Genomic DNA, 19,801 nt, shown 5'->3' on the forward strand with positions numbered 1-19,801 from the left:
CTGTGTATATTGTGTGTGTTTGCGTCCGTGCGTTTCAGTCAAGGACACAAATTAGCCACACATATTTTCTCTTTGACCATGAAATTGCCTCAGGGCTCATAACTATCTTTGTTCATTCATTTTGATTCATATTTTATTTATGAACCAAAATTGTTTCCGGAAATGTCTTTGACTGGAGAAACTATCCCGGAACATGGATATATTTGTTTTCTAACTAAAACAAACGATGACACGAATAACAAAACAAACACTGACTACACCATGGGGTGCTGTACGTCTTGTCGATAGTATATAGCGGCGTGCACACAAATTTAAGAAAAAATATGTTCGTGTAAACGTTTCGCCACTAAACCTATGACTATGTTTGTACACAAATGTTGACGTGGAGGTATGTTTACTACATTGGAACAATCATATATAGACAGATCACAATGGTCTTTCAGTGTCCGTAAAGATATTTGTGATTCTGAGTAAATTTAGAAATAGATGTGACATTTATTTTGTCTTAGTCAGCAAAACGACGTTTCGATCGATTTCATTGTAAACGCAGAAGAAGGGACGTAACTGTGTACGTTTTACTGTCACTGACAGGTATTTAGATAGTTGTTCGGGAAATAGTGTCTCAGTGCCCGATGACGTCAGAGCGACCCAGCCAGTGACCCCGGCGACCGGGGATTGAAGTGCGTTTGTACACCAGTGGAGTTTTTCTTCCTGGGAATTTGCAGAGATCGTGCAATGGATTCATTAAATTTACCGATCACTTAACTGCATATTCGACTAATGAAATGTGAAGTTTACAGTTGCAATGCCTTGGAATATTGTTGGTTTTGAAGGCAGTGCGTGCCTGTAGGCTTGTTGTACTGGATCCAAGATGGCAGATCCAACGGGGATATTTCCCGTTAGTTTGGAGCAAAATAAACCCGAAGGTAAAGTTGCACGACCATATTACATGCAAAGTCATCCTATTTTGCCTAAATCAGTTTGTAAGCTTTCCTGGCTTTCAATTCTAAGAAATCTCATTCGATTATATATGTGACAATGAGAAACTACATCAAAATTTTCCATTTTCTTCAGTCAATGAGTAATTTACATCTGTCAAGTTTTAATTATTCACACTAGTGCTATGTTTTTTTATAAATAGATTGCTTGTTTTTGTTTATGTAGTTCTATTCATCACTCTCAGTGTGATCACATTAAGCCCTGTGTTACTCCAGCTACAATGTGTGAGAGTTTGTAAGATATCTTCCATATGTTGATTTCAGAGGCTAAAAATATTCAGGTGAATGTACATTGCAATGATACGTTTTGAAATAGACTTGATGTAATGATATTTACAAAAGTTTTCAGACACCAAAACAAAGATGGCATCTGCAGAAAGTGGAGTTGAACCAACACTCTTTATTATTTTAAGAAGGGTGTCTTACATTTGTGGATTAAGTTTCAGCTTGCCTCTTCTGGGTCAGGCTTTATGTAGGTCAGAGCTAGCTTGCACCTAGCAAATATTATTTTCTCACAGATCACATACACTTGCAAGCATGATGGATAACCATTCGAAACTCGAAGTAAAGTGTGTTGTTGTTTGTGCAAGTTAAGCTTCTAAATTTCATTTTGAGCCTCAGAAAAATTGTATGACAGTTAATCTCAGAAGCATCACAGCGGTGTACCCATTGACATTATAAAAGGGGTCATGGACAAATTGTACATTCCTGTCTTTGCATGTTTTATCAATTCTTTTGTATTTGGTGAATTTTTTGCAGTATTTTTCATTCAATTGAATGTGCAAAGCTGTGCTGATAATGTGTATGGGAATAATGTTAATGAATAATATTATCTCCCCTGATGAGAGGTCAAGAGGTTAATGTGAAAGTATGTAAACAAACTGACAACATGGCCGAGACTTGGGTTATGAAAAACTCTGGGCTATTGTTAGGATATATAAAGGAGTTACCTCAGAAATTCAACAAATTCCATCAGTGAGTCATTGCGAAAGTTTATCTTTTGAGTATCTTTGCAATGATTTGAGGATTATTTCTTTGTGCACGGGATTATTGCTTAGACCAGCTGATATGATATTAAGGTGACACAAGTATTATGCTCTATAGTCTGTTAAACTGAGTATTGTTTATCATTGGTTGTCAACTTTTCATACGTTTCATGGACTGAAAATCAGATGTAAAGATATTTGATAATTTGTATTGTTTTCACATTCCAAAAACATGAAGAATAATTGCCTTGTTGATATAAATTACCGGCATCCTATTTATTTAAAGTTTCCTCAGCATTGCTTCGCAACATATTTGCGAAGACATGATCCTTTTTATGTTGTTGTTAAAATGCAGATGTTAAAGAAAGTTTTTGTTGTGTATCCACTTTGTTGCCATGGTTACCTAAAGGAAGTATAATGTTTACATATTTTGATAATATTTTCTGTATTGGTAATAATTGAAACCTTTTTTCCACTTTGGAGATGCACTAATCCATCAGGCTAAATAAAAGTTTTGTGTTTAAAGTAACCAACCTGACCCATTGTTTCACATGCAACCCAAATGTTTTAATCACAGCTGGAAGCAGCCATAAAGAAACCCATATATTATTTTCGGAAACAAATTAGTTATTTCCGCATATATAATTGTATGTTTTTTATGTACGAGTGAGAGAAACATTGCAACAGCAACCTACCTTTTGACCCATACACCTTTTGTCTGTGTTAAGCTTGCTAAAGCAGCATCCATTAAATTTGATGGGGAGGGATTTGTTTTCAGACTTATCTATTTTTTTCCTAGCTGTATTAAACAAACAGCTGTAGATCCTGTGTCAGCTGTCTATCCAGCCAGGCTAGTCAAACTGTCACTAGTCTGAAGCCAGCCATCAGTCAGACTGTTTTGTAGGGCGGTGGGGTAGCCTAGTGGTTAAAGCGTTCGCTCGTCACGCCGAAGGCCCGTGTTCTATTCCCCACATGGGTACAATGTGTGAAGCCCTTTTATGGTGTTCCCTGTCATGATATTCCTGGAATATTGTTAAAAGAAGCGTAAAACTCACTCAAATTGTTTTGTAAAGTCAATCTGTAATCAGATAATGAACTGTATGTTAAGCTGACTTAAGGCTAAAAGTAAAATCAGGTGGAAATTGGCCCTTTCAATTGACCTATTTTTTTTCAATTTGTTTTATTTTATTTACGTGGTAATGGTATATGAATTATTCGTGTGTTCTAACATTTTTCTGTGGAAATCTGAAAATCACTTTGTTTTAAATTCAGCGAAGAGCAATCTGCAACTAAAGCCATTAGTCTGAAACCAGTGTCTTGTATCTTCATATTTTTCTTTCTATATGTTAAACTGTGAGACTGACTAGACTTCATCATAAACATTTTACGCATGGCAGCATATTTAAATAGCCTCTTGAAGAACTAAACTAGAAATCTAAAAAAAACATTTCTCACCAACCAACCTTGATTTTTGACAAAATAATCTGTTATCCAAGAAAACAATGTGCAAAGGTTGCTGAGCACGTCCTGGTACACAAATCATTACATAGTCTAATGTTATCACCAACATAACATTATATATAATCACCATATCCATGACAGTACATCATAACTCAGCTTTATTACCTTATCATTGGAGTCAGTAGAATGATCCTGATATAAATCAAGGTATGGGTTTCATATGATATTAACAATACAGTCCTTTGAATAATGAGGTTTGTATTGATTAATCGTAATTTTCTCAGAATGGAGACAGCACGGAATTGCTGGTTACATGTTTGCTGTAGTTTGTGTGAAATACACACCTGCGTTGATACACTGCTATTTTCCGATCATATTGTTAATGATTCTTGTACTTTGTTTACTCAATGTACTAAGGGTACTAAGACAGATGGGGAGTTAATGTACTAGCCTGACAACTATTTACCACTACCCAACTAGAGCCCGTGGGCATGTTTAGGTTTTTCACAAGGTCCATTAATACTAAAACAAGTCTGTGACTTGAGTTTAGTCCAAGGTTAGCTAATACAGTGGTCCCTCGCTACAACGCTACCAATGGGGTCCAAATAATTGGTGGGCGTTATAGACGATGAGTCCATATGATAACACTAAATTCTACTAAAAGTGATGCAAGGGTCCCTATTCGGGTTAGTAGACTCAAATGTTTTTGACTGCAAAACCAGTAGCCACCTGCTTGTGTAGAGATGATATGTGTCAGTTGGGTGGATCGATGCTCTTAACTTCAATCAGTGGATTGTCTGGTCCAGAATCGATTATTTACAGACCACCGTCATTTAGCTGGAATATTGCTGAGTGCGGCGTTAAACAACAAACAAACATTATATGTAGAATAAACATTTGTATTGCAATGTGAAGCATGAAATTACCAGTGCATCTGTTTGAGCAAAACAACCAACTCATTATGATGAGGATGATGAAGACATGCCGATACTAATCTCCATTCTATTATCATAAATACCCTGGGCTCATTTGCAACAATTATTTTAGCCTTGTTCAAATGACACCATGCTGTAGCTGTCCAGTCGAATTACGCTCATGAATGACAGGAATTCTGTGCTTGGCTAATGATGATGGAGATGTCCAGGGTTCGAAATTAACATGAGTCTGTGCATCAGAGACTAGTAAAATTCAGGAAAGACTAGTGACATTTTCTTGTGGACTACCAGTTTTACCTTAAAGTAGATGGTGTCTCTGAAGCAGGTCAGTTTTTTTAGTGAAAATAAAAAGTTCATTTCCTCTACACTGGACAATGTTTGGGTTTTGGGTATTAGAAATGTTCAATCCGTGGCTCCCTGAATCGGAAAGTGTTAAAAGTAATGTAGGAAAATTCCTTGAATATCATACTGCATTTCAAGCACTGCTTTATGCAAGTATCTGGGTTAGAATAGGTCCCAATACCTCATGCTTGATGTCAATATACATACCTGGGTTAGAATAGGTACCAATACCTAATGCTTGATGTCAGTACATGTACCTGGGTTAGAATAGGTCCCAATACCTAATGCTTGATGTCAATATACATACCTGGGTTAGAATAGGTCCCAATACCTCATGCTTGATGCCAATACATGTACCTGGGTTAGAATAGGTCCCAATACCTCATGCTTGATGTTATTATACATACCTGGGTTAGAATAGGTACCAATACCTCATGCTTGATGCCAATACATGTACCTGGGTTAGAATAGGTCCCAATACCTAATGCTTGATGTCAATATACATACCTGGGTTAGAATAGGTACCAATACCTAATGCTTGATGTCAATATACATACCTGGGTTAGAATAGGTCCCAATACCTCATGCTTGATGCCAATACATGTACCTGGGTTAGAATAGGTCCCAATACCTCATGCTTGATGTCAATATACATACCTGGGTTAGAATAGGTACCAATACCTAATGCTTGATGTCAATATACATACCTGGGTTAGAATAGGTCCCAATACCTCATGCTTGATGCCAATACATGTACCTGGGTTAGAATAGGTCCCAATACCTCATGCTTGATGTCAATATACATACCTGGGTTAGAATAGGTACCAATACCTAATGCTTGATGTCAATATATGTACCTGGGTTAGAATAGGTCCCAATACCTCATGCTTGATCTACAATTTTGGGTTTGAATAAGTCCCTAGTAGCTTATGCTTGGTGTAAATATGCCAGTCAGAAGATTGCTAAACCATCTCATGCTTGATGTTAAGATTTGACTGAAATGTTGATTTTTGCTGGCTGATTATGTCATTGGAATTGTTGCTCATGCTATCAGTCATTGGTTTAGCCTTGACTCAAGTATGTACATCCTGCCTTGATATAGCTGGAATATTGCTGGCTGCGGCACAAAACTACATACACTCTTCTACATTTGTAGTTTTTGAAAAGTCTCCTAGCTCACGTAAGTAAAAAGGGCCGTGGGTTGGTCTAGTGGTTAAAGCGTTCTGTTGTCACGCTGAAGACCCGGGTTCTATTAGCCACATGGGTACAGTGTGTGAAGCCATTTCTGGTGTCCCCAGCTGTGATATTGCTGGAATATTGCTAAAAAGGGGCGTAAATTCCAACTCGCACACAAGTAAAAGATAAGGTAGCCTGACAAATGTTAACAATTTGACTAGCTCTCATAAACTTTCACATTAAGTTTGTTGGAGCTAGCAAATTCCAAACCTAGTCGGTAAACATTTCTTACATGGTCCAGTAGGCACAGCTAGTATTTGTCGTAATGTTTAAACTTCATCTGCTGGAAATGATGCTTTAGGACAGGTTCAGACTGATTTTGTTCTTCATTGTTTGCTGTAAACTCATACTTCAAAGATACAGGAACCCGTTTTGTAGGTGCATTTTGTAATTGGAATACATTTTATCATAAAGACAGCGTGAAATACTCTGTGTAAGTTGCCTCATGCTATGATGCTATATGACATTCCAATTAGGTAGACAGAGTAAATAGAAATCAGGTGGTATTCATTGGATTAAGATCAGATCCGGGGTAGAATAGGTACCATGCACTTTATTTACACCTTATACGGTAAAGCAAGAGAGGAAAATAGATACAATTCAACATAAAATAATGCACCGCCGTCGTATAGCTGGAGACCCGTGAAGATGCGGGCTAGAATTGGTCTTCAGCACCCTGGCTTGCCCTAACTTGTCGTAAGAGGAGACTAATGGGATCGGATGGTCAGACTCCCTGACTTGGTTGATGCATGTCATCGTATCTCAATTGTGTGAATCAATGCTCATAATGTCAATCACTTGATTGTCTGGTGCAGACTCGATTATTTACAGACAGCTGTCATACAGTTGGAATATTGCTGAGTGTGGCGTTAAACAACAAACAAACAAACAAAGAACAAAAGGAAAGGAAAGGATACAGATCCTAGATGTGTAATCATACTACTCAAAAGAAGTTTAAGAACACCCGATTCTTTCATTTTGCTACAGTTGATATGTGACCCGTGAAGATTCCGGGGTAGAATAGGTCTTCAGCAACTCATGCCTGCCGTAAAAGGCAACTATGCTTGTCTGAAAAGGCCGGGATCGGGTGGTCAGGCTCGCTGACATGGTTGATGAATGTCATCGATCCCAATTGCGTGGATCGATGCTCATGATATCAATCACTGGATTGTCTGGTCCAGACTTGATTATTTACAGACCCCCGCCATATAGCTGTAATATTGCTGAGCGCAGCATAAAACAACAAACAAACAAACAAAAAACATTTGATATGTCATACCATGATAGATTAACTATAGTACTGTGAAAGAATTGAGTGTTCTTTAACTTCTTTTGAGTAGTATATATACATCTGTCAGCAGTTGATGGAAAGTGTATCATAAGTTTTTTAGAGTTGTTGTGATGAAAAGTGCACAAACCTTTAGTTTGAGTGTGACCTGGATAATTATGTTGACAACTTCCTGCTGTAAACTGTTTGTGAAATTTCACATCCTGAATGTTTAAGTGTTTGTGTCTGTGTGTTTCATTTGGAAATGTGCCTCCATATTCTGTATAATTACCATCTTTACAGTTGGAGACTTTAGTTGCTGGTCCACAGTCTGAGTCAAGTAATGTTTATCTCGAACAAGTTTCCTAAGAGGAAGATGACAGAAAGGTTTTTAGGATTACTTTTGAAAGCTGATGAACCAAAGCCAACTAGTCCACAGTTGAAATCAGTCAGCTCTGTGTGAATTCCTGGTTAGAGTCATCTTCCCAAGGCAAGGGCGTTAACTGACTATAAAAGTCCTGTTCCCACCCTTACTGAACTAGGCTGGAATTTCCAGGTTTGATTGTAGCGCCACCAGTGGCTATAACAAGTTATGTCCCTTCTATGTCCCTCCTATTGACCAATCAGATTCCATCAAACAAAATGGCAGTGCCCAGTCAAAACGATCTGATTGATAATCAAGATCTATATTGTAAGATACTGTTCCCCCTCAGGGTGGATCTAATCACTTGAGCCCTTTGATTAAAAGCATTAAACGATTTGCAAAATATCTGTTGACGACGAGTTGCAGGTACACATGCTTTACAAATCCTGTAATAGACCGAAATCTGCACATTGTAATTCATGTTGTTTACGAATCGGATGTCTAGTTTGTTACAGGATTTTGACTGGATTATGAAAAAAACTCTTGAGTTCCAGCCTAGTTCGACAAGGGTGGGACCTGGACTTATGTAGTCACTAAAATTGTATAGGAAGATGGGTTAGAATTGGTACCCAACAACCCATGCTCCATCCTACAAGATGACTTAATTGAATGGGTGGTCAGACTCAGTGACTAGGGTTGATTGCCATCATCATCATGACCTGTTGTCATGGATTGTTGCTTGTGATATCAATCACTAGTTTGGCAGGTCTAAATGTATAGCTGGAATGCTGAGTGTGACACTATATAAAATAACAAACAGACATTATTTTTGATTGGTTGTGTTAATTATGGTATGAACATAATGAATATTTTGACAGAAAACCGTTAGTACTTTTTAGCTCTTGTAGTGAAAGTCGTACCACATTTTAAGCAGTTTGATTCTGTCATAATACTATTATATATGTATGTGATATGTAGGTCATTTTCATGACTGCTCATGACAGACATTCTTTAGAATGGGCTGACTACATTGCAGGCACACTCAAATGTCAAACAAGTTGCATGTAGGTGTCTGACGAGAGGACCAATAACTGTTTTTTAAGGTCATCTGGCTTAGCCATAGCAAACACAGTTGTTGAATAAATTCATATGAATGAAATTTGCAACAACCAAGTAGCATGCCTAGGATTCATTGTAAGAAATATTTAATCCATCTCCATATCGATGCACCTTGTGGAGATTCCGAGTTAGAACTGGTCCCCAGCTATGCTAGTCATAAGAGTGAGTGAGTTGGTTTTACGCCGCTTTAAGCAATGTTCCAGCATTATCACGGCGGGGACACCAGAAATGGACTTCACACATTGTACCCATGTCGGGAATCGAACCTGGGTCTTTGGCGTGACGAGCGAACGCTTTAACCACTAGGCTACCCGACCGCCCCTAGTCGTAAGAGGCAACAAAATGGATTGGGTGGTCAACTTGGTGATTTGGTTGATGGCGTGTCATCGTACCCCAAGGGTGGATCGTTGCTCACAATGTGAATCACTGGATAGTTTGGTCCAGATTATTTCCAGGCTGCTGTCATATAGCTGGAATACCTCTGAGTGACCTTCAACAACCAACAAATAATTTCTATGATTTATGCAGTCTGTGACTTTAGCCACAAGCTGGAGTCGAGTAATATTCTGTTTGGTATAGTCGGTAAGATCTGCTGGTAAATGCCATGATAACTGAAATCTGCTTAAGATGATGCTATAAGCCTGTTCAGGCTAGTGGACAACGGTTTTGGCACAGACTGTATCTTTATGCTATCATGTAAGTTGAGGTTCTGTGCTGTATACATGTGAATGTTAGGGCCCTATAAATCTTTATGTTCTAAGGTGATATTTTTGACAATCCTTTGATTTTCATTCTTGATTTTGAAACAGTATTTCACATGCTGGTCGTTCTGCACTCTAAGCATGGCTGTTTTCATGAATCATGTGGAACTATACAATCTACATTCTTGGCAGCTGTTGAGGATGTCTATTGTTATTCCCAGCAGACCCTGTCTAGACAGTCATGTCTATTGATAATATTGATCTATCATCTTTTTTGCTCAGTTTTTTATATATTTTGTTTCAAATCTTAGACCAGTGGTTTAGATGTAAACAAAATTACACATTCAAGTTTATTTATTTTGGGGGTTAGGCATAGATCTGTAGGATGAGAAAAGTACGATTTCAAATTCTCTGATTTTCGATTGGCATTTTTGTGAAATGTGACAGGATGGTAAATGTTTGATAGCATTTCTAGAACAAGTCTACTGCTTGGATAATTATTGACTTAGAATATTTGGGAGAACATTTACAATTTTGTATCAATTGTCTGAGTTAAGAAGTGAAAAAAATAATTTCTGAATTAATCTGTAAACCTATAAACTCAAATGTAGCCATAAAACATGTGTTTAGCGCATTGGGCCGTAATATGGTGTGAATTCAGCTTACAGTCTACAGGCAAAGCCTTTGAACATGTTGTATTGAGCATGGTATAAATGTTTCATATCCTGGTGCAAAGGTTAATTGCATGGTATTATATTTGGGCGTGTTGTGATACCCTGAGTGATAAAACACAATTGTGACGACGAAAACCCGAAGATAAGGTCTATATATGTTCACTCAAGTAAATCATGAATTTTCTCGATACACCAGGTCAGCATGACCTGGTCCGTCGACGGAGCTTACAACTTGTTTCTGCTTTGGTGAAGTTTCTTCAAATGGCCAATTTTCCCTGTGGACATTTTATTGAGGAGATGACACAGTTTCTGTGAGATTATTTGGCATGGCTAATGAGCTGGGGTGGTATTTGGCCAGTGCTACTTGTTGGATGTGCTCCCAACAGTGATAGTGTTTGCGGTGTTGTGTCTGCCTGGAGAGGGGAAGGCCGGTTGGTCGTTCACCGCCACGTCAAGTCGAAAGATGTTCAAAGAAGGTACTTGTTGTTACCCTGCCTGGCACTTAACATTAAGGGGATAAAAAGAATGGTCAGTCTGGAGTCTGTAGTACACTGTGTAGAGAAGTGTCTGTGAAGTCTGGTGTCGTATCACAGAGGGCTAGCAGTGTAAAACTGGCATCTGTTGGGACTAGTACAAGCAGCCACACACACATATGCATGCAGTTGCTATATGCATGCAGTTGCTATATGCATGCAGTTGCTATATGCATGTGCATTGCTGTAATAATCTGGACCTCAGGGTTTAACTGTAACCCCATTTCATTTCACCTCCACTAAGTGATATGGCAGAGTTGCGTCCCTTGGGCACGCCAGAAACCTATGATTGTGGGTTCGAATCCCAGTTGGCCCCGATTATGTTTCTAGGTTTGTCAGCACCATACCCATGCTCGTTTGTTTCACCGAAGTGGTAAACGTCCGAGACCTGCATCACTTCGGGCTTTCCTCCCACATTAAGCTGACACGCCGTGATATAACTGTAATACTGTTAAAAGCAGCGTTAACCCCAACTCACTCACTGATATGATAAGGGGACTGGTTGGAATATATCGTCCTCTTTATTGCTTGTAGTTAGTAGTGACCAAGTTCGATCAGGTGGCATGACAGTAGCCTGATCAATTGTGTATCTTTGACAGTGTGGGATGTAGCTCATATAAGCAATCACTGGTTTGTCTGACCCAGGCTGATCAGTTGGAATATATGCTGACTGTGCATATAACAAGAAAAAGCGCAAACATGCTATGAATGACATTGACATGTATTTAGTAACATTCTATTTGGTTTTATAAGCTCAGCTAATAACAGGAGGATTTTAAAAAGGGGGTGGGGGATGTGCATATACTGCCCAAGTATAACATGTAAGGTGTCTGAAAAAAAGTGTTATTATGTTAATTGTTATTCACTGGTGGATCCAGAGGTACAAGGTGGGGCTGGGATGGGCAACTCAGGTACTCTGGCCAGGCGGGTCCTGAAGACGCAGGTACCCACACGACTACTACACGTGATTAGTCACATGATATATTGTTCAATGACATTAACAATAAAACTTTATGGTTACACAAGTATAGCTAATGGTCACGTTTCTTTCTGACTATGCAAGCATTCGTTCTGACTTTTATATGTTCAAGTCAGGATAAGGATCTGTCATCTTCAGTGTATGCATAACCAGATCGTTTTTATATGTGTATCTAAATAGTTTTTGCCAGGGCACCAGTAAAACAATTCCCATTCGGACATTATGTACAAAACTCTTGAGACGGGTTCCCAGGTAGGGTCAGGCAATAGTGTGTCGGGTACCTGGGTAATAAATTTGGTCCCCAGTCCTAGTGCAAGGGGAAGCGCATTAATACACCCACCCACCCACCCCCACCCTCCTAGCCTAGGTAATTAGAAACAAAAGTTTTTTGCGCAGATTTATGTTTAGAAGCAAGTTTTGATGTACAAAAGTTGAATGTGTTTTGTAATTAATGTATGGTTTGTTTCAGGGGAACGGGACAAGCGCCGGCGTCTCACCACCCTCATGGAATCGCTCCGTAGCCGCACATCTCAACACAAGACATGGGTAGATTGTGTCAAGGCTGTGCGCACCGCCATATCGGTACGTGCTAAATACTCTTTTCTTCCTGCTGAATATTGCTGGAGACAACATTGCTTGATTACATTCACTGGTGTTCAGTTTTAGTTGACGTTAGTTTTTTACTTCAGGAAATATGACCTTTTCTTCAGGATGTGATATAGAGAAATTTTCAAAAATGCTATCTTAGCACTAAGATTGCCCTAAATCTATGCTACAGTATGGGAGTTACGATGGACTTAGTGCTAAGATCGCTTTATTGAATGGAGCCCTGTGCAGAGTTGCGTCCCTTGGGCATGCCAGAAACCTATGATTGTGGGTTCGAATCCCGGTTGGCCCCGATTATGTTTCTAGGTTTGTCAGCACCATACCCATGCTCATGGGTTTCACCGAAGTGGTAAACGTTTGAGACCTGCATCATTTCGGGCTTTCCTCCCACATTAAGCTGACACGCCGTGATATAACTGTAATACTGTTAAAAGCAGCGTTAACCCCAACTCACTCACTGATATGATAAGGGGACTGGTTGGAATATATCATCCTCTTTATTGCTTGTAGTTAAAGCGGCGTTAAAACTCACTCACTCACTCACTCACTCACTCACTCACTCACTGAAGCTTTTGCCATACAAAGCTGAAACACCCTGATAAAACTGAAAGGCTGTTTAAAGCAGTGTTAACTCCAACTCACACACGCACTAAATAGGGTTGGACACCATTGGTCATATCCAACTTGTTCGCAGCTCAATTCAGACAAGTGGTTTATGTAAAAAAAAACTAGATTTGAGATGAAAGAAACAAGTCCCTATAAATTTTCCCCGGCCTTCGACAAGTGGCCATGTCTATCCATGGTGTCATATGTTGCAGTGGGGCACTGCATGCCCTATAACAGGATCTTAGTGTGCAGTGCGTGGATAAGACAATGGTTTAGATACTTATGTTGCTGTCACATTTAATACATACAGTGGAGAGGGTGGCATGGGTCACAAGTCACAGACTATGAAAGTCAAGTTGCCATCCTTGTCGAACTAGGCTGGAATTTCCACTCTTGGCCATTAAAAGTTTTGTCCCTTCTGTGTCCCTCCTTTTGACCAATCAGATTCCACCTCTCACATCACTTGCATTTGCTTCAAACAAAATGGTGGCCCCCAGTCAAGATGATCTGATCGATGATCAAGATCTTATATATTGTGATAAAACGGGTCTTACATCGCGAAGTGCATCAAGTCACTTGAGCACGTTAAATAAAAATATGAAAAGATTTGGAAAATATCTGTTGACACCGAGTTGTCGGTGCACATGCTTTGCAAATCCTGCAATCGACCGAAATCTGCATGACAGTTTACGAACCGGATGTGGATTCTGTTACACAATTTTGATTGGACTATGCATAGACTCGAAAGACCAACCAAAATATAACTCCATCATTCCAGCCTAGTTTGGCAAGGGTGGAAACTGGACTTATAAGTCAGTTAACTCCCTTGCCTCAGGAAGATGGGGTCAAATGGATAAAGTTAACAACTGCTTCCAGTTCGACTTCTGTTTCGAACATTTCAATGTCATGAAACCACGAACGTCTATGTCCAAAGCTCAATGGACAAAGTCAGCATTTTCCATTGAATGATTTTGGTATATGAAAGTGTGTACCTTGCCTTATCATGTATATGTCAAGTATGGTTATGTTTGCTAACATGGATTTAGAATATATCTGCAAAGTGTTGACCCATAAATAACCATTAATATTTATTCTCATTCTCGAGCATACAATAGTTGTAGCGCTATGTACAGCAAAGCCCAGCCAGACCATGGATATCAGTCATATTCATATCCTAATTGTATGAATGATAGAGAACGACATACAAAATGTGGTGGCTATTACTGCTAAGAAGCCCTATGGGGATTCTTTGATGGAATGGTCCCCAGTTCCAAATCTTTCAAAGGAGTTGGGGCGGTCGGATAGCCTAGTGGTTAAAGCGTTCGCTCGTCACGCCGAAGACCTGGGTTCGAATCCCGACATGGGTACAATGTGTGGAGCCCATTTCTGGTGTCCCCAGCCGTGATATTGCTGGAATATTGCTAAAAGCGGCGTAAAATCATAATCGCTCACTCAGAGAGTTGGTCCCCAGTTCCAAATCTTTCGAAGGAGTTGGGGCGGTCGGATAGCCTAGTGGTTAAAGCGTTCGCTCGTCACGCCGAAGACCTGGGTTCGAATCCCGACATGGGTACAATGTGTGGAGCCCATTTCTGGTGTCCCCAGCCGTGATATTGCTGGAATATTGCTAAAAGCGGCGTAAAATCATACTCGCTCACTCAGAGAGTTGGTCCCCAGTTCCAAATCTTTCAAAGGAGTTGGGGCGGTCGGATAGCCTAGTGGTTAAAGCGTTCGCTCGTCACGCCGAAGACCTGGGTTCGAATCCCGACATGGGTACAATGTGTGGAGCCCATTTCTGGTGTCCCCAGCCGTGATATTGCTGGAATATTGCTAAAAGCGGCGTAAAATCATACTCGCTCACTCAGAGAGTTGGTCCCCAGTTCCAAATCTTTCAAAGGAGTTGGGGCGGTCGGATAGCCTAGTGGTTAAAGCGTTCGCTCGTCAAGCCGAAGACCCGGGTTCGAATCCCGACATGGGTACAATGTGTGGAGCCCATTTCTGGTGTCCCCCGCCGTGATATTGCTGGAATATTGCTAAAAGCGGCGTAAAATCATACTCGCTCACTCACACTCCAAAGGAGTTGACTAAATTGGATCAGGTGGTCGGGGACATTGTTCGTTGAATGTCATCATATGGTGAGGGATGTTGCTTAACACTTAATTCACAGGCTTGTCTGTACCAGATGGTAGTATTAACAGAGTGTGATATAGCCTGAATACTTAATGGACTATCCTGAATATGTTTCACAAGGTCACAAAGCAGTGTTGGAAATGAATGAGTTGGTCCTTGCTGCCTTGTCAAAATACAGGATTTCAGATTGGTTTGTTTCCCAGGACAATGATAGGTATCTAATGTCCCGAAGATATGTTTCCGAATTTCGTAATAATATAGAAGAATGTCTTATAAAAAGTTGATAAAATTATGAAAATGTGCTCTTGCCATTTGCCTCAAGCAAAATCAGAATAATACGTATGTCAAAGGATACAGATTTAGATGACTTCAGATTTTAATACTATATCTGAAAAAACTCAGGACCCTGTAATCCGCTTAATTCTAAACGCTTCTTTGACTTCGTTGTATATTATAAAAATTCAAAACTATTTTGTCTGCTTGTCCGAATCCAGCAAAGTGTGGATAGGATTTATGGATGGACAACTTCTTTATTAGAATTAAGAGCGACGTTTCGGTGTAGGTTCTGACACTGTTATCAAGCAAGTTGTTTGATAACGTTAGAACCTACACCGAAACATGTAATAATTGTAATAAAGAAGTTGTTCATCCATAAATCCTATCCTTCCTTTGTACTCCAACTTCTGAATGCCTATCAAAGAAGCGGAAGCAGTAAAGTTCAGTTATGGACTAGTGACGATTCCTCCTTGCAGACCGCCACTCTTACTATTTGGTAGGTGGCAGCTTGGTAGCAGATCATTTATGCTGACTTGTGGAAATAAGAATACAATTTTTAACCCTGGCATATGAATTGTCTGGAAGCAGTCAGCCAGGCAGGTAACTTGAATAATGATATTGCTGATTTTCCGTAGTCTCTGCAGCAGTGGAAACATATAGTGATAAGATATAGCCAAACCCTTAAAAAGGGCATATTTCTAGTTCTACTAGTCCTTATGATACCTTACCTATTGGGCAATTTGGCAATGACTACAGGACTAGTGCCAATTTCTAACGCTGCTCTGATGGTTTAGTCATCATGTTGTGGACTGATTCGTCCAGCCCATGATTTTGATCTTAAATGGTTGATTACTAGAACTAGAAGAACTGTGTTGTTCTCGTAGTATGTTTACCATGTTGAACTGTATATAGATCATTTGTACAAATTTAGAAAAAATCTTTTTCTTTCAATGAAACAGGCTACAAATTGGGGATGTAATCATATATCATGATACCATTCAATCAATCATTTTTGTAATGCTGATACCGTATTGGTACAAATTTATGAATATCAGTGTTAAATGAATAAATCGCTGCCACAGTAATGTATACGTTTGTTAGATTACCAAGATTATGATGGACAGTAACAGCAGAAAATTCAATTTTATGCATTTATTGAATCAGTCTGGTTCATATTTCGCATTAAGTTGATTAGTTGCAGGATTTCTTTTATCTATACAAATACAGAACAACTAATTTTATTATTAAGTGCTATATTGATACTAAGCTTTACAATCAATGAAATGGACTTGGCGTAAAAGGCGACTATGCTTGTCGTAAGAGGCTTCTAATGGGATCGGGTGGGATCGCTGACTTGGTTAATGCATGTCATCGTATCCCAATTGTGTGGATCGATGCTCATGTTGTCAATCACTGGATTGCCTGGTCCAGACCTGATTATTTACAGACCGCCATCATATAGCTGGAATATTGCCGAGCGCATCGTTAAACAACAAACAAATCAACAGAGAGGTGTGTACAATTAATGAAAGTATCCACCCTTCACAAACATATGACAAGCACCATACTGTGGAATTAGGACCAACCTGTCTTTTCTTCAACACTATGTAGTTTAATGTTGTGAGTCGACTTCACAAAGCTTCAACTGGTCTGTTGGCTTCATCTTCAGAAGATGTTTGTGTCAAAATTTGGCTATTATTAGCTGAGCTTTAATTTTAGAGAGACATATTTCTTGATTAAGTCACATCTATGAGCCTGTCGGTCAACAAAGTTTTAAGTCTACTCTCCTGAACTTGTTACATCTCTTTCTGAAATGTATTGTTATTAGTTGAGCGAGAAAATAATTGTAAATGGCTTGGTCTAAAGGCACAGACTACGTTTTTATATTAAACAAAAAGTTTTGAATTCTTTAGTATGACTGTATGTTATTTTCAAGCTGTCTTGTTCACTGGTAGGGATTTGTCAAGACCTACTCAGAGGCCGTTACTTGGCCCCAAGTTAACTGCAAATGGCAGTAAAAATTCCCAATTTTAAATACAAATTTCTCATTTCCTTGGAATTTAAGAAAATAAGAACACTTAAAAAATCCAATTTTGAAGCATATCACATGTTTTTTCCCCAATTTGCTTGCAAAAGTATTGAGTTGGGAATCCTGGTTAATTCCCCGACTGGATTTGTTTTTTATTTGGCCTGTAGTCATTCCCCTTAATGATGGAATCCTTCCCTTTAACATGACTGAGATTGTGTGTGAAATTGCGAATATTGTAGCAGAATGTTAAGACACATACTATTTTTATGCCAGTGTTCTGCTACAACCTGAGCTGTGTTGTAGCAGGGGTCAGGATGGGCCAGTCGTCTAAGGCGCCGAAGTTTGCTGTTGCTGGGGCAGGCCAGAAACTTAGGATCATGGGTTCGAATCAGAGTGTGGTTAACGTTTGAGACGTGCATCACTTCAGGCTTTCCTCCCACATTAAGCTGACATGCCGTTATACAACTAGAAGACTGTTCAAAGCAGCGTTAAACACAACTTATTCTAGTGTTTGAAATAAAAGGCTGCCCGTAGGCCCAGGGCAGGTAGATCTTGCTTTGGACATGTAGTTTCAAATTGTATGTATTCTTATGGCCTGCTGTGAATTTATGTGTTGATTTCTTCTCACAATAAAGTGCAGTTTTTCAAATGAGGGACTGAAAAGTTTAGTCAGTGTCTGCAGCTTTTGGTGAGGTGAAATGGTGTTTAACATCGCGTCCAAGATTATTGCACTTACATAGCGATGTGCATGCATGCATGTGTGTGTGTGTGTGTGTGTGTGTGGCTGCTTGTACTAATCTGGACTGATGCAGATTTATAGTGCTGGCATACTGAGATACCATGCTGCAGTTTAACATGAATATCCCACTCAGACACAGTATACTGACTCCGAGCCGACCAGTCTTTGTTTTAGCCCTTTAATGTCCAGCGCCAGACAGGGTAACAACAAGTACCAACTTTTAACGTCTTTTGGTATGATGCGTCCGGGGATCGAACCTCAGACCTTCCGCTCTTTGGGCGGACGCTCTACCTCTAGACCATGGAGGCGGTCTCTGCAGCTTCTAAAGTCTGTAGGTCCTGATGGCAGCCTGGGACTTTATTTTGTTTCAAACACTGACTCACTCACTCGCTGTGTTGTAGGTAGGAGTATATCTGGTGGGTGAGTCGTCTGGGGAAATGAACTTGTGTTTGTTGTGACGCAGAATGTATATTTCCATCATTCAGTCCGTCCCAGCCTCCATATTGCTGCAAGTTTCAGTCATTAGCCTTGTAAACATGACTGGCATCTTTAATGACATCCAGTGGAACCATGCTATTCTTGTCGCTTGCAAATAACATACTCATCATTCTTGGAACGTATTATCACAAATCATTTCATTAGCTAACGTTGGTACCGGAGGTTCGTACATGTCTGGAATTTTACCGGATTTTTTTTAAGGATCCTTGAAAAATACTTACAATATAGTTTCTTGGTTTGTTAAATGTCTAACATGGCACTAAGCAATAGTCCCAGACTTACATCTAGTCTCTGAAATTAACAATTTACAGATTAAAAACAGTTGTTAAACTATAGTTATAAATATAAGAGAAAGGAGCGAAAAGACTTTATTAATTTAAAGTGCCAAATATTAGACTTGCATGGGCTGTATTGGATATGTTTGTTTCAGGGTCTGTATGACAGACTACGACAGTCCAGTTATATATGACAGTGGTCTGTAAATAATTAAGTTCCAGACTAGAAAATCCCATGACTGACGACATCATGAACATCGATCCACACAAGTGGGATAACATGACAAGCAATCAACCAAGTCACTGTCTGATCACCCGATCCCTTTAGTGGCCTTTTTCGACAAACATTGGTTGCCATTGGTTGCTAGAATCATTCACAATATAGAAAAGAGATTTGTACTTAAAGTTTGGGAATTTCACAAAAAAACTCCCATAATAACTAGGCAAAAGTTGATTTGGAGTTTATATTTTAAGAAAATAAACATTATGCATGATTTTCACATTTATTTTCAAAGTTTACATAATTATTTCCTGTGATATTCTTGTTGTTTTGTTTAGTGGTGGTATTTGGGTTGTGTTCAGATCAAACAGTCACTAGTTAGACGTTATTCCCATGGCAATGGCAATGTGGAAAGATTATATATATCTCTCCGATAATCTAGTTCACTAGCCTGAAATGAACTATTGTCTAGTTGGATGAAACTTTGGGCCTACCCAGGTATTGGAGGAAGTTTGGAGCATAATACATTCTGATGATCCTGGTGTAACTTCAACAGGGAGTCCATAAAGCAAGGAAGCTTGACTACATGGAGGATGCTCAAAATCAATAATGATGCAACAAGACTCTTTAGATCAGCCGTTTTAATCATGTATGCTGGACCATGCATGGCAGGATTTGCACCTGTTGCTGGTTGAGCATGGATTTTTACTCATGGTTTCTCTGTACGCATTCGTGGCAAGGAAATATTCTATTTTCAGGATTAATTGAGGTTCTTTTGAAATAAACTAACAATCATGCTTTGAATTAAATTTTCCTTTTGACTAGACCGT

General features: G+C 39.3%; 1 protein-coding gene across 1 annotated transcript in view; it reads left to right on the forward strand.

The window, feature by feature from the left end:
- The first annotated feature begins 667 nt into the window (after positions 1-667).
- LOC139470267 (mediator of RNA polymerase II transcription subunit 1-like) overlaps positions 668-19,801 on the forward strand; it is a 75,021-nt gene continuing 55,887 nt past the window's right edge. The window contains exons 1-2 of the mRNA XM_071252614.1: positions 668-926; positions 12,065-12,177. Coding sequence (XP_071108715.1) covers positions 872-926; positions 12,065-12,177 — 168 coding nt within the window. The 5' untranslated portion in view covers positions 668-871. The remainder of the gene's footprint in view (positions 927-12,064; positions 12,178-19,801) is intronic.

This window comes from Haliotis cracherodii, unplaced genomic scaffold (genome assembly GCF_022045235.1).
Source record: "Haliotis cracherodii isolate W230 unplaced genomic scaffold, xgHalCrac1.p SCAF_20, whole genome shotgun sequence".
Classification (NCBI taxonomy): domain Eukaryota; kingdom Metazoa; phylum Mollusca; class Gastropoda; order Lepetellida; family Haliotidae; genus Haliotis; species Haliotis cracherodii.